Raw genomic sequence first — 15,697 nt, forward strand, 5'->3', positions numbered from 1 at the left:
CAATTCAGACTCGGATACAGAAGTGCAAGCCAAATTTCGCATTTAGAACTTCAAAGATTATACAGGTCACGAACACATAAAAAAAAACGAAATTGTGACGCACTACAATGGATGATTCGAAACCATACAGCATCATCATGCACCTGTTTACAAAGTTAAATATACCAGTTTATGTTTACTTTGATGTGCCTTAAACAGTTGTGGGATGTCATGTCAAAAAATGAGCCCAGTGTAGATACTTTGAATAGGTTTTTTTATAAGCGAGATGCTCACGTTCGCTCTAGACAGTGTTATTAGACTAATCAATTGCTTAATCATGACACATAGCAATACAACTAAAAATATTACTAATATGTTGGACCTTTTATTAAAATTAGCCTACTTTTACCTGTTGAGGCATGCCATCACAAGCACCCGAAAGAGTGTTTGTGATGGGCGAGGCGCGCTGTGCGAAAGGGGCGCTTGCAAAATATGCTTTATTTTTGTAATTCCAATAGGTGCCACTAGTGTAGCAGAAACTACATACTTCACCCTTAAAATATATGAAGCCTTTCCATGTAGAATATTTCAGAAGCTTCACAGACAGTGTTGCTGACCAGACTAACCTTGCTTCACCTTTATGTCTTCCACAGGTTTGAGCAGCAGAAGGAACGGGGTGAGGATGGAGGCTCCGATTGAGGAGGTCTGGCAGGGATGGGAGTCTGAAATGCTGAGACCAGCACAGAGGAGCTCATGGGAAGGCATTGTCTCCTGAGGGAACTGCAGTTGGGAGCTCTCAGACAAACAGCAGGCCAGCTGCCCTGTGATACCGGCCAGCTCAATCTTCACTTGTGTTGAGCTGTCCTGGAGTCTGTTCCTAAATGCAGTATTAAATTCAAAATGTTAACAAAAGTGCATTAAAGTCACCATGAAATCAAAATTGACACTTCTTATTTTTTACAGAAAGTTGCAGTATTTATTATAAATGAACTCATTATTTTTTTTTACATTCATGTGCACTCATAATCAAAAACGTTGGATCCGTGCATAGACATCTGTTCTCTTCATGATGTATGTCTCAGGGGGTGAGTGGGACTAAATATCCTCTACAACTGACTGCAAATTGGAATTCAGATCTGCTTCCATTTAGGGCGTACTCACACTAGACACAGTTGCTTTGTACAGTGCCCTAGCGCGGTCCCCCCTCCCCACTCCCCCGCTGGCCTGCACTCACATTGCACTTAACATTCCAGGCCAGAGCATGCTTATGTCATTTACGATGCAACATTTTGTTTTGAAGACAATAGGAAGAAAAGCACTTTTGCTAACAGACTGCCTAATAGATTTATCACTCATGCCACGCAGCTATTTTCACTTGATCGTGCTGCACATATTAAAAGATTATCACGGAGGCAGCTGATGTTGATGGAGGAATTTGCAGCTTTACTGCAGCAATTCCTGTTCAAACTACGCAAACTACAATTCCTGTTCAGGTGAGAACCAGACCCGTTATAAACCTAAATATACTCTAATAAAATATACTCAAATTAATTGAAAAGAGTACTATCCAAGTAGTAACAGAAAATGTTTGCTGTCGCAATGATGACAGTAGCGCACACAAAAGTAGTAGCCGTTCCGTGCTCTGGCGCAGTTAGCGATCACACTACATGCGTACACATGTGCCCGAGCACAACTCTTCAGCGAACCACAGCCGGGCCCGGTATGGAGTGATCACTCTATCCAAAAGTACCAGACTTTTACCATTTTTGGTACCACTCATAATATCACAACAGCTGTTTTATGAGCACAACTTACTCATATATTTATTCACATCTCAAGGAAAAAGTTCCCCTTTTTAACCATCTTTCGGTCATTCATAAACTGCATAAGGATTTAAAAAAAAAAATGTATTTAGTTTAATTTATTTCTAGTCGATTAAATATTTTAGAACTAAAAATGACTTTTACAGCCCTGGAAATCACAATTTTAAAATTCCCTGATATTTCCAGGCTTTACATGACAATGGGTACCCTGAATAGTTGTGTGCCAATATTGGATGATTTTTAGATTGATTGTTAGATGGTGACGTACAGAAGGACCTCGTGGATGAGGCTGTAGGATTTGACTCCTAGGTGGTGCAGCAGAAGGGGGAAGCCTCTGACGGCACTGGCCCGCTCGGCTTCCATCTTACTTTGCATGGCCCAGCGATAAACCGACGATCGCCAGTCACCGCACACACTTTTTGACAGCAGACCAAGCAGAAACACACAGCGTGCTCGAGTTTGTACAGCTATGTACAAAATTATAAAAGAACAAGCATTAAAAGAATAAGAATTTGTAAAGTGAATTAAACGCATTTAGGAACTAGTTTAAAATAAACAGTTTCCATTAACATTACAGCTACAGTACTTCCTTATATAAAATATTGTACAAAATTAATAGATTAGATACTTACAGTAGGCAGGATCAAGTTTCTGGGAGAGTGAAATCAGACTTGCAGGAAAAGAGGCCGTCTGATAAACCGTTTGTGAAGAATGCTCAAACACCCAAGGAATCGACAGCAGAGCACAAACATTCCTGTAAAAACTTGTGTCACCCTGACTATTGGCTGTAAATAGACAATACAAATCAAATTATTTCAAATAGACTGATATCATGCTGTTAAATATATCTATGGACTGCTCTAGAGTCATAAAAAAAATAAAAAAAAATTTTTTTAATTTTTCTGAATAAATTAGAAAAATAACTAGGGATGGGCAAAACATTGGTGCCACGCACTACCGTTCAAAATTTTGGGGTAAGATTTTTAAAAACGTTTTTGAAAGAAGTTTCTTTTGCTCAACAAGGCTGCATTTATTTGATTAAAAATTATAGCAAAACAGTAATATTATATTGAAATATTATATTAAAATACAAAACCGTTCTTTTAAATTGTAATATATTAAAATGTAAATTATTTCTCTGATGGAAAAACTGAATTTTCAGCATCATTACTCTAGTTTTCAGTGTCACATGATCCTTCAGAAATAATTTTAATATGCTGATTTGGTCGAGAAACATTTCTTATTATCAATGTTTAAAACAGCTGCTCAATATTTTGTAAGAAGAAAAATAATTTACTTGAAACATAAATCTTGTGTATCCTTTTTAATCACTTGTCACTTTTAATCAATTTAATGCATCCTCCTTGCTGAATAAAAGTATTAACTATTTAAAAAAAAACTAACTTCAAACTTTTGAAGGATAATGTATAACAGCTGGCCAAAAATAGACTTTTTTTTTTATTATTATTTAATGGCATCGACCTCATTCTTAGTTAATCTTCAAAAACACTAATAATTGAATAATACTGTTAAAGGATTAGTTCACTTCTGAATGAAAATTTCCTGATAATTTACTCACCCCCATGTCATCCAAGATGTTCATGTCTTTCTTTCTTCAGTCGAAAAAGAAATGTAGGTTTTTGATGAAAACATTCCAGGATTTTTCTCCATATAGTGGACTTCAATGGACTCCACTGTTGAAGGTCAAAATTACAGTTTCAGTGCAGCTTCAAAGAGCTTTAAACGATACCAGACGAGGAATAAGGGTCTTATCTAGCGAAACGATCAGTCATTTGCTAAACAATTTCAAATGTATATGCTTTATAAACAAAAATGATCGCCTTAAGTTGAATAGGAAAGGCATAGGACATACAGCGTAAGCTTTTTGAAGAACACGGAGGACGGAAGCACTCGCAAGGCGATCGTTTGTGTTTATAAAGCATATACATTTGAATTTTTTCGAAAATGACTGATCGTTTCGCTAGATAAGACCCTTATTCCTCGTCTGGTATCGTTTAAAGCCGTTTGAAGCTGCACTGAAACTGTAATTTTGACCTTCAACAGTGGAGTCCGTTGAAGTCCACTATAAAGAGAATAATCCTGTAATGTTTTCATCAAAAACCTTAATTTCTTTTCGACTGAAGAAAGAAAGACATGAACATCTTGGATGACATGGGGGTGAGTAAATTATCAGGAAAATTTTATTTTAAAGTGAACTAATCCTTGAAATGTTATCTTTAGCAAATCTCAAAATAAACATCCATTTTTCATTCTGTACATTATAATGTTATAATGCCTAAATTCACTTGTGGTATATTTACTTTTACTTTTTAGTGATATATTTTTCAGTAATTTAGAACAAATAGTATTTTCTCATTTATCTGTCATTTATCGGTTATTTGAAAATGAGGCTTTTTGGTTTTGGCCAGAAGTTTAGTAATGCTCACTGTTAAGGTAGAGGACAGCATCAAGGATCCTGACAGTGCCCTCCACTAGAGGCTCCAGCTCTTCCTCATTAGAAGTGTTTGCCATCACGGTGCGGCAGCTCTCAACAACCTGAGCCAAAATCCGAGGCTTTAACCAGACGAGCTGGGCTCCATCTGATGTCTTCTGTCCTCTGCCACTGAAGAGGTATTTAAGAATGAGAACCAATAACCATACAACACAACAAAGGCCTTAAATCAAACCATACCTTTGTGGTCCATTCAGACAGTGCTTTGAGCAAAGTGCAGCCAGGTGGAAGATGACCGTCAGTCCCTGCACGCACTGGCTCGCTGTGTGGTCCCTCATCTGTATTAGTAACTCATCCAGTCGGCTGTCTATAGCTGCCCACACCTCACTTCTGCTCTTCATGTCCACCTGCCTGATGGTGCACAAGATCATCTTAATGTGTTAAGCTCATCTTTACACATGGTAAGAGGAGAGGACAGCAGAGACTGAGTGGGGACAGAGAACTGCATACATTGGCTGAGTTTTGGCCTCGCTCCTTAGTTGGGTTGGAAGAGAGAGGTTTGGTCGTTTGGCTGGAACCTCCTCTTCATACATACTAGGATCAGCAGAGTCAGAAACACCGGCCTGCATATCCTGCACTGCAGCAATGGCGTCTGTCCTGAGGGCAGCGTACAGGTAGCCTTCCACACTTTGCTAGTTTTCAACAGAAAATGTTACTCTTTACAATACATCACCACTTTACGACTTCAAACAACATACTAACGTATGAAGTGAAAATGAGATTTGAGCTACTGTATGGCAAGATTTTAAACTAACAACAATTTAAAAGGATAGTTCACCCACAAATGAAAATTCAGTCATCAATTACTCTCCCTCACGTCGTTCCAAACCCATTAGATATTTTTAATAAAACCTGAGAGATTTCTGTCTCTCCATTCAAAGTTAATTTCCCTAAAGCTATGACAATTCAAAAGGTATATAAAGAGATTGTAAAAGTATTCCAGTGGTGAATCGAGTTGTTTAATCCAAGCCTTCTGAATAGGCATGGTCACTTTATATGATGAATAGGGCTGAACCTCGAATCGAGAATTGATTCTGGATCGTTTCTGATATTTTCCGAAAGCATTGCGATTCTCCCTCTCCCTCTCCATTCTGAGCTTAGTTTTTAACAGTAGATGGCACTGCGTGCTTTAGAAACAGCCATACTCTGCCTGCTTCCAATTCCTTACACCAATTGAACCTTCTATAAAATAATCATTCATAAAGTTCAAAAAGGTTGACACGAATTACAAGGGTGTTTGCAGTGGGCTGTTTACATTAATCTCACGTCATAAAAACATTCTCAGGTGCAAGTATGTAGCCGAATGTATGAGCGCTCTTCTTCGTGCGTGAGCATGAGCGTGCGATTAAAAACTAGCCTAGAGCGCCATCTGCTGTTAAAAACTAAGCTTAGAATGGATTCAAGAGAGAATCGCAATGCAATCAGAAAATTTCAGAATCAATCTACAAAATCGAGATGAATCGATTTATTGTCCCAGCCCTAATGATGAACAGGCTTTTATTCATATATAAACACTGATCAACACACATAAGTAAAACACATCAAATATGGAAAATGGAAGCTCAAACGTGCTTGCTTGAGGTTTGTTCTTGCGTGTGATAAGCAAAAGATATCTCTGATGTTTTAATCTTGTTTTTGTCATTTTTGAAGCTTGACATGTCATGCTCCCATACTAACGTATGGAAAAGAGCAGCCTGGACCTTTGGCTAGACTTATTATTTTGTGTTTGATAAAAAACAGAAAAACATATGGGTTATTGTCTTTTTTGGATTAATTTTTCCTTTGACCCTTTACCTCCTGCTGGTCCTGGGTTCCAATGGTCTTAATAACAGCTTTGCAAATGGCTGCAACTCTCTCCTTCCGGATCGGCACTGCACACTCATATCCGGGAGGAACAAACTCGAGGACAAAGCAGAAGACTTCACAAAGTGTAGCTTTCACCTCCATTACCTTCAACTGCTCTAGTGCTCCACCAACCACCAGTTTCTCAAGCCTCTCCATCAGCATGTTTAGATGGACTCTCTCAAACCTGCCGTGAGCACCTTCCTCTGGCAGGAAAACACATTGAGAGAGCTTCTGGAAATCCTTGCCAAAGACACTGAGCTCTGACTCTTCAAAAGCAGGCAATGAGTCCAGGAGATGCAAATAAGCAGAGAAAAATGGCTGTGAATGGTCTTCAGGAAAACCTCCTAGAGTTACAATGCGAGTTAAAAGCACCATAGATGCTGCCTTGAGCTTCGGGCTCCCATTAGACAGCATGAGGCAAGTAGAGTTCCATATGATGCCCACTTCTCTTGGGAAGAAAATGCCCTGCAAAATATCTGTCAGCACTGTTATTGAAGTTACCAACAACATCTGAGCTGAAGCACATGAGGACAGCTGAAGGATGGTAGGGGTCAGGTAAACAGCAGACTCTGCAGACCTGATGGAGAAGCGTTCCACCACCACTGGCCATTGTGGTGATGGCCTGACCATGAAATTCTTATGCACTAGATCTTGCATTAAACCTATTAGCTCTGTGGAAAACAGGCAAAATAGGACTGGACCCTTGGCTCTGAAAAGGTGAAGCAAGGAACAGATGACTGATGAGATCTTTGTGTGAAGATCTTCACACTCTGGGCAAGCAGCAATTCGCAAGAGGCGGTTGATGATCCATTTACTGAAATCTATAAAGGGAGAAGGAAGGCAGACAATCTAAGCAAGATAGTTGTGCAGAACTTTGGCAGCGATAATGTAAACTATATCAACTTACCAGTGCAGCTGTTCTCTGAGTTTTTGAAGTGATCTGGAAGAAACGCTGGGTTTATGAACATTAACGAAGAGGATTTAATAATGTGCTGCACAAAGTCCAGCAGCATCACACATGTTGGCTCAAAACTGGTCTTCTTACATAACTCCAAAGCAACTAAAATGTGAAAGAGATAAGAAAAAAATGAATAGACTATATAAACATAAGAAGATAAACATCTAAAAAATTACTGTACTAAAAACCGATAGTGGAAAGAGATGAAGAGAAATATCCAACAGAATTAAATATTCTGTTAACTTGTTTTAAAGGGACAGTTCAAACACACAACAAAAAAAAAATGTTTTTTGTTTTTTTGTCCATACAATTAAAGTGAATTGTCACAAAAACTTGTTAGTGACTTTAAAATCTAAATTTAAAATTAAAATTTTCTTTAAAATCTTCTTCTGTGTTCTTCAGAAAGCCATACAAGTTTGCAACAACATGAGGGTGACATTTTTGGGTAAACTAGTATTTATGGTACTAAACGATACTAATATATATATATATATATATATATATATATATATATATATATATATATATATAAAACAGTTAGTTGCTGTCCTTGATTCTGATTGGTCAATAGCTTTGTTTTAAACACAGCTATGACGGCTTCACCCAATGGTTCTGTGTATCACTACACAACACCCTTAGCAACCACTCTTAGCAACGTAAACTGTATGTTCTCAGTTGATATTGTTCATTGAAGCTTACTGTATTATGTAGAAGAGTATTGTGAGAAAAAGATCGAGTGAGCGAGTTTATTACCTGCATTCAGATTTAGCATTTTCCTTCAGGTCAGTCCTACGTTCATAATAAAAAATCTGTTTAAATGTCCGATGTATTATCTTGTCCTTTTAACAGTTAAGGGGTTTTTCCCGTGACTGACAGCGCTAGTCAAAGCATTTGTCAGTTGCGTCTTGTTCCGTGTTCACAACAATTCAGTGTTTTCAATGTAAAAGTCTTCGCTACTGAGTGACACACTCATAAAGACAGTCTTTGCCGCCATCTAATGGCGTAATAATGTAACTTCTGTTGCTGGTCACGGTCAGGGACTATTTTTTTCCGGCGGAAGGAAGGCTTTAGTGAAAGTTTACTTCATGAAAGTTGCATTGATACATATATTTGGCTTTAATATTTGTATTGTGTGGTAACCGTTTTATAAAAGCAATAAGGTACTCGAGGCTAGTGCTTTATCGTGAATAAGTCCGCTTCGCGTTGTGCCTAACAACGCCCTTCAGCCGTGACTTATTCACGATACAGCACAGCCTCTTGTACCTCACTGCTTACATACATGTATGTATGTATGTATGTATATATATATATATATATATATATATATAATAGGATTATTTAGTATGATAAATTGGGACATAACGCAAGTATGCATGTTTGTGTATATACATATACATATGTAATCTACCATCTAGTGTATGAATTGTTGTGTGTGTTTTTAGCTGTTCAGTTCATAACAATGAGATCTGCAACTATTGTAAACTATGGAAAACATTTGTGACAAGAACCCAGAACTTTGTAAGTAATGGAAAGGAATTCCTTATTTTTAATTTATGCAATGTTTGTATTGATATTTTTGTTTAATGTAATATGTAAAATATACTTTTTCAGAGCATAATCTAAACTAGAGGGCTCCACATTAACAGTTTTAACTATAATTCTTTATCCATGTGAAGTCAACCTGCAGCTAATTGCGTTGTTTATTTTGCATGGGTTCAAACAACATGAGGGTGAGTAAACGATGGCAGCATTTTGAGATGTTCTCGTAAAAAACATTTTGACATAACACAAATATCCTCAACTCCAAGATACAATGCATTTTTCCTTACCGACATCAACATCTGTCAGTATCCTGTCAATGAACTGACACAGTATCTGACGTGGTTTCTGTACAGCCTGGTTGTACTCAACTGAACTGGCACTGGAAAAGACATAAGAGGCCTTGTATGAGCTTTATTTTTTAAATATTGAAGTGTTGAGGACACTTGTCAGGAGTATTTAACGTGAGAATATCTATCGCCATTAGCAGCCATTGATGTTACCTGGCTAGTTCTTGCAATGCAGGAATCATTGCTGACATCTCTAGTCCTTGCTCCATCTTTACTTGCTAAATGTGCTTTTTTTTTATATATACAAAGAAATGCTTAGGCCGAGTTGACCTAATAAAATACTGAGACAAACATTTACACTCGCAGTCTGTACATCCTCTGCTTTCACACACGAATCACTTTCAAAACTATTCTCGCACTGCACGCTGGAGCTCGACTACGGCAAACGAGTTGGGTCAGTTTGTTTCCAGACTTTGCAGTCGCGAACATAGATATATATACGTAGATGCCACATTCGCCCGACACGGACACAGACACGTCGCCGCGCCCGCCATCTTGGAACGGTAAGCGTGTCATCGCTCACAATGATGCCACAACACTGCAGCTTCTGGTTGTGAAATTTAAAGTAAAGAGATTTAAGAGATGTAAAAGAAGAAAGGGGATAACCTTTCACAGATGAATGTGATAATGTGTTGGTTTTGTGTTTTAGATGTATTAACTCAATATTACAGGTTTGTATTATGACATTGTTTTTACTTTTGCTATGACAACATTCTAATGTCGTGTCAGTTTAGCAAACTCATCTGCTGAAGTCTATTGTAGATATAGATATTCATACATGCGTCTAACTACGGTTTCCTACGTTGTCTATGTATACATCTATGGTCAGAAACGTGTTGGTGACGCGAAGTCGCGGTGGCCTATCAGCGCTGTTACCATGGCAACTAACTGGGGACCATGCGGAAATGAAGCTGTACGATGAAGGACAATAACAACCGTCCTACCAGCACGTATGAGTCAAAAACGTTTTTAATTTAATATGGGGATTACAAAGTTAGCGCATTTAATTCATTTTGACGCGCCAGCGTCTACGCGCAACAAAGAGATCGGTGATTATTCGGGTAAGATCAATGTATTACAGTTAAAATATAACCGAAAAAGCTTATTGAGCAAATCGACGTAAAATAATATACAATAATGTAATTGCCTGTTTGAAAGAAAAGAAAACGGTAAGAAAAGCCATTGACAGGCGGAGAAAATGTATCTCAAATGTGCACTTCAGAATTAGTCGCCATCTAACTTACTCAAAATTCTTTTTGATCTGTTATATTTGCCTAAACTCTGTAACAACTGTCATGTTCCTGTGATCCAGGGAAGATTATCGCACTGGATACATCTATTGTGGTGAATCAGTTTCGCTCAGCTCTCCCTAGCCATCTGAAGCAAAGGTTTGCTTAAAAATGAATTAAAATAAGTGTCTTTTCTCTTTTGTATATCTTGTGAGCTTTTTATCCTTTGTGTGTGTGTGTGTATATATATATATATATATATATATATATATATATATATATTCTTTATGTGTGTGTGTGTATTACCTTACAAATATGAACATCTGATGTTGCAGCCCTCTGGCAGGCTTGTTTTACCGCACTCTTACTTTCCTGGAGCATGACATCAAGCCTGTCTTTGTACTTGATGGCAAACCACCCAGTCAAAAGAGCGCTGTGGTGAGATGTAATCTAATAAAATTATTTAATAATTACATATAATAATTTTACAATTCATTTGTAATTAATAATATGTCATATAATTCCTCTAGCTGGAGAAAAGAGCTCAAACCACAGGCTGGAACAGCTCACAGAGACCCAACACAGGTGTGTGGAGAATTTAAAATAATTGTGTTCTAATTTAATATATTTTTAAGTGTAATGTTTTTCCTGTGATGGCAAAGCTGCATTTTCAGCATCATTACTCCAGTCTTCAGTGTCACATGATCCTTCAGATATCATTATAATATGCTGATTTAAGAAACATTTCTTATTATTATTAATGTTGAAAACAGTTGTGCTGCTTAATGTTTTTGTGGAAGCTGTAATACTTTTTTTTTCAGGATTTCTGATGAACTGAAAGTTCAAAATAACAGCATTTATTTGAAATAGAAATATTTCTTAATAAATCTTATTCTTATAACTATATTGTATAGTTTTATGTTATTTCTACTAGTCACTATTCCCAATTTGCTGGTGACTATGATATTTATACACATTGTTTTGAACATTTTTAGTGTCCAACTTTAAACAAGACTGCCTACGTCTCCTACAGCTCATGGGTGTGCCATGTATCAAGGTATTTTTTTTTATTTATTTTGTTTACTATTTAATTTTGTTAGCATTATACAAGTAACTACTCTATCATATGAATTTGAGAGGTTTTATTTTCACATCACTGTGAATGTCAGGCTCCAGGTGAGGCAGAGGCACTGTGTGCCCACCTGGTCAAAAGTGGCACAGTTAATGCTGTAGCCTCAGAGGACATGGACACACTGGCATTTGGAGGGACTGTTCTTCTCCGCCAACTCAATGCAAAAAAAGATAGGTGAGAAAAAATATATTTATTATTATTATATAACACAGTTACAGTAATGTTTATTAAAATACAGCAATAGCTATCATGGTTATGTCCTTAAATAATTTCTCTCATACAGTGAGGTGACAGAGTACTCCTTACCAAAGCTATTGGAAGCTCTACAGCTGACATATAAACAGGTAAAACATTCAGTCTTTATTCTAGTCATTCATTGTTTTGCCTTTTCTTAAATTGATTGCTCTGTGTTTTGGAAAAAAATCTCAGGCCTTGATTCTCAATAGCTGCTAAGCTACATGTCTCGATGTAATTAGAATCACCTCTAAGGCCCTAAGTACACCTTGTATTAAGATGTGTTTTGGTCGATCGGATCACAAGTAGACGAGGGAGACACATACCCGTTTACACTTGGTGTTTTAATCTGTCTCTTTTGTCCACTTTCTGCCACTTCTGTCCTGATTTCTTCGAGGGGAGGGTCTATGGGCGGATAAATGTATGGGCTTTTTCAGATCTTTCGATCTAATGGACAAAATAAGTGTGTGCAATTTACATATGAACGCGCCCAGAGATGACAGGAAATCATACTGAGAGAAGCAGCTATAGTTTCTGCTCTGATAGCCGCAAGACCATGTCGAACGTGGTGAGTGTGTGTTTGAAATCAGGAATAGTGAGAGAACATTGTGCTTGGTACATTTTTCCACTTCAAACCAAACTTGAGTTTAAAAAGTTTAAATCCCATCTGGCTAGTGTGCTAATGTTTACGCATTAGGTCAGGAGGTGGAGAGAAGGCGGTTTTTTGAGGCTGTTCGAACACATTTGACCACATGAGCATCTACACTATGAAAGCAATCTGGTCGAATGTGTTTTTGACTTCCTTTGAAATTGGTGGATGAAAGTGGACAAGCTCAAAACGTTTTAGATCCCATTTACACCTGTATTTAGCATCGTCCACTTGTGATCAGATTGACTAAAATGCATCTTAATACCAGGTTTAAACAGGGCCTACATGTAGTAGTTGTAACTTAATTTTGAGTTCAAGTAATATTTGAATTATATAGTTTTTGTTAAAATAGCCTTGGAAAGTCATTTGGAGAAAAAACAGAACTTTTGTTTGTTTAATTTATCTTTCTGTGTCTCTTTCCTAGTTTGTTGACCTGTGTATCTTGCTGGGCTGTGACTACTGTGATAAGATTGGGGGTCTTGGGCCAAGTCGGGCATTGAAGCTTATTAAACAACATCATACAATTGAGGGTGTGATGGAACATGTCAACAGAAAGGTACTTGTTCAGAAAAAAATCTTATAAACCAAAGAAATCGAGCCCTGCTAAAGTCGACATGAAACGGAAATTGGGATCGTCTTTTCTTCTCTATTATCATAGGCGGAGGGTGAACTAAATCCAGGATAAGGCTCCTCAAAAACACATTTAATAAAAGTCATAAAATAGTTAGCAACAACCTACACGCCCCAGCATAAATGCTCCCAATAAATTATTTGTTATTAAAGTCGCTACAATCACAAACCACTATAATTCAAACAGAAAAGCAAGCTTACTGTATGTGTGATTTGACATATCAGCCACTTCGAATAATAAATAACCATTGCCTAACCTAATGCAATAAAACAAAAGTTTTGTTCAAATTCTGAATGGATAATACATAGTGCCTACAAAGCACACAATTCATCGTGATCTCATAAAATTCCACTATAATCAATGAAGCTGACTGCACAATGAATCTCTTATTTAGCCTACATACTACATAATGTCTACACTTTTTGTTATAAGTTGACTTATTATGAGAGGATTTGCGAGCGTTTTGAGCGGTGAGTGGATTCTAACTTAAACATGTCTGATTGGCCATTGCATTCAAGAAATCAACAGATATGTCTGTGATTGGCCACATTGCTAAACGCCGCAAAATATGTTGTAAATAGAAACCTTTGACGTTCTCGAGTGCAAACACCAAATTCTGTTTCGCCATTATGCTATAATTATTACGGAGAAAACTGATCCTAGACCAGCAGTTATGGGTAGCTCTTTCCTCTAAAAGCAATCGGAAGCAGCAGCAGGCAGTGGTTTGAGTGAGAAAATTCCACGCTAGTTTCAAGTTTTACACACGCTCCACCTATGCCTATTATAATGTATATCTGACTGAAATGGCTTCTTGAACAAGAAGAAGTGTAGGAGAAGGATTTTGTCCATCAGGAAATTATTGAATCGTTGTCGTCATCAGTATTATTGTGCTCACACCATCAATGAAGATATGTAAGTGCAAGGGGATGGGAAATTAATGTTTTTAATTAAAGTTTACAAGGACACATGAAATTAAAAAAAAAACTGCATAGATAAATCATCAATAATATACACTGCAATTTTCCTTAAAAAATAAGAATTGTCCATTTTGATTTCATGGTGACTTTAAAGCTGATCCCACTAGAAGACAGCATTCTGAGTTTTGTCATGACTTATTCACCCTCATTTGCTTTCTACAATATGATTTTCATTTATCTGTGGAGCACAAAAATAGATGTTAAACAGAATGTTCAGGCTGCTGTTCATACAACAAAAATAAAGGTGACTTTGGCTGTCAATTCTTACAGACACACCCTATCCCTCAAAATTGGCAGTACAAGGATGCCCGCAAGCTGTTTTTTGAAACCCCACAAATTGACGACCCTGTTCTGGCCTGGAGTGAGCCTGATGAAGAGGGTCTGGTGCAGTTCCTGTGCAAGGAGAAGCCTTTGAAGTATGTCCCTGTGTTCTAATGTTTGATAGTATCTGAGATTTGGGTATGTGACCTTGTTCGCTGTTTTAAGGGAAGAAAGGGTGCGGGGACGCATGCAGAAGTTTCGTGAGTCTCTCTCAAAGAGAAGGAAGCAGAGGGAGGTGGATGAGAAAATGGGCCACACTAGACAGTCAAGACTCGAAGATTTTTTCCCTGCAACACGAAGGAGAAAGGTTAGATGTCAATTTAGAAGTATTGTAAATTGATTGCTTGCTTGAACATTGTAACAAACAATCTTGACTTCCTTTTCTAGGCTGAATCTGCAGCTGTGGGAGGATCCAGTGGGAGAAAACGATCAAAAATTGAATAGGGCGGACCTTTTTTAATTTTGTATCTTAACGCATTGATCATCATGTGGACAGAAGAGTTAAAAGTATAATGGCATATATCTGTTTTAGATCCTTATTTTACCAAGTATTTTATCATGTTCAAATGTCAACATAATGTAAAAAACAAGTGCCAAGAAAAGATATATTTTAATGAATGCTTGTAACTTTTATGTTTGGAAGCCTGTATTACATTACAGTAAACCTCTTTTCATTTATAAATGTATACTCTGCTTTATATATTATAATATGATACTAGTGTGGCTTGTGTTTAATGTGGTTCATTACCTTATTGCCTATATATACATATAGTACAGTGTGTGTGTGTGTGAGAGAGAGAGAGAGAGAGAGAGAGAGAGAGAGAGAGAGAGAGAGAGATTTTGTGTTTTGTATTTGTATTTGATCCATCCAAAAACTACAAAGTACCAATCTAATATGTTTTTGGACATGGTAATTTGGTAATGCCATGGTTTTTTAGCTTTGCAATACCATGGTAATCTTTAAAGTACCTTGGGGTACCATGTTCTGCATGAATATGGGAATCATTCAGTGCCATAATACATAAGAAAGCACCATGATATTACCATGTTTTTGGATAGGATACCATAGTGACACAATAACATGGCTTTTCTGTTCCTATGAAGTTTCATCGCATTGTTTAACCCTTTGGTGGTCTTTTCAATGTTTAACATTTTTTACTTCATCAGAATGGTACTTGGTGACTTTTGCTGTATGAACACAAAAAAACTGGACATGATTACAAAAGGCTAAATGATCTTAAATACTGCATTGATTGAAAATACCAAATATTTTTTCTAATATTAAAGTAAAAGATATTAATATTTCTAATATTAAATACAAAATATTAAAGAACAAATATTGTTGACACAAAATATAGTCCGTTTGTTTTCAGTCTGTTTTGCACTGAGGATCATATGTGTGACCCTTAAGTGAGCGCCATGTATATACCATGAAACATGAATGCGGTCATCATTCAGTGCTCTGTACCATGGAACAGTGTTTTTGTAAGGTTGTCGGGCTCTCGTTCACACTTAAAT

At 37.2% G+C, this 15,697-nt stretch overlaps 2 protein-coding genes across 2 annotated transcripts in view; one reads left to right on the forward strand and one right to left on the reverse strand.

Annotated features, from left to right (window-relative positions):
- Positions 1–9,384, reverse strand: part of atr (ATR serine/threonine kinase) — a 30,455-nt gene extending 21,071 nt beyond the window's left edge. Inside the window, exons 1-10 of the mRNA XM_051869686.1 lie at positions 9,160–9,384; positions 8,947–9,038; positions 7,067–7,219; positions 6,109–6,980; positions 4,765–4,946; positions 4,495–4,665; positions 4,250–4,425; positions 2,435–2,587; positions 2,071–2,269; positions 606–856 (exon numbers count right to left, since the gene is read on the reverse strand). Coding sequence (XP_051725646.1) covers positions 606–856; positions 2,071–2,269; positions 2,435–2,587; positions 4,250–4,425; positions 4,495–4,665; positions 4,765–4,946; positions 6,109–6,980; positions 7,067–7,219; positions 8,947–9,038; positions 9,160–9,215 — 2,305 coding nt within the window. The 5' untranslated portion in view covers positions 9,216–9,384. The remainder of the gene's footprint in view (positions 1–605; positions 857–2,070; positions 2,270–2,434; positions 2,588–4,249; positions 4,426–4,494; positions 4,666–4,764; positions 4,947–6,108; positions 6,981–7,066; positions 7,220–8,946; positions 9,039–9,159) is intronic.
- A 485-nt stretch (positions 9,385–9,869) lies between these two features.
- zgc:110269 (probable flap endonuclease 1 homolog) lies at positions 9,870–14,902 on the forward strand. Its single transcript, XM_051878160.1, has 11 exons — positions 9,870–10,067; positions 10,319–10,394; positions 10,571–10,673; positions 10,766–10,820; positions 11,231–11,292; positions 11,405–11,541; positions 11,651–11,711; positions 12,675–12,806; positions 14,129–14,274; positions 14,345–14,486; positions 14,567–14,902. Exons 1-11 carry the CDS (start codon positions 9,986–9,988, stop codon positions 14,621–14,623), a joined length of 1,053 nt encoding a protein of 350 aa, XP_051734120.1. The 5' UTR covers positions 9,870–9,985; the 3' UTR covers positions 14,624–14,902.
- Positions 14,903–15,697: the final 795 nt, after the last annotated feature.

Source organism: Ctenopharyngodon idella, chromosome 2 (assembly GCF_019924925.1).
Source record: "Ctenopharyngodon idella isolate HZGC_01 chromosome 2, HZGC01, whole genome shotgun sequence".
Taxonomy (NCBI): Eukaryota; Metazoa; Chordata; class Actinopteri; order Cypriniformes; family Xenocyprididae; genus Ctenopharyngodon; species Ctenopharyngodon idella.

Bases quoted from the DNA above. Each gene is read 5' to 3' on its own strand.
- zgc:110269 (XM_051878160.1), top strand. From the start codon at position 9,986: ATGGGGATTACAAAGTTAGCGCATTTAATTCATTTTGACGCGCCAGCG. The intron at 11,712-12,674 runs GTAAAACATTCA...TCTCTTTCCTAG, and splicing joins TACAGCTGACATATAAACAG to TTTGTTGACCTGTGTATCTT. The intron at 12,807-14,128 runs GTACTTGTTCAG...CAATTCTTACAG, and splicing joins TGGAACATGTCAACAGAAAG to ACACACCCTATCCCTCAAAA.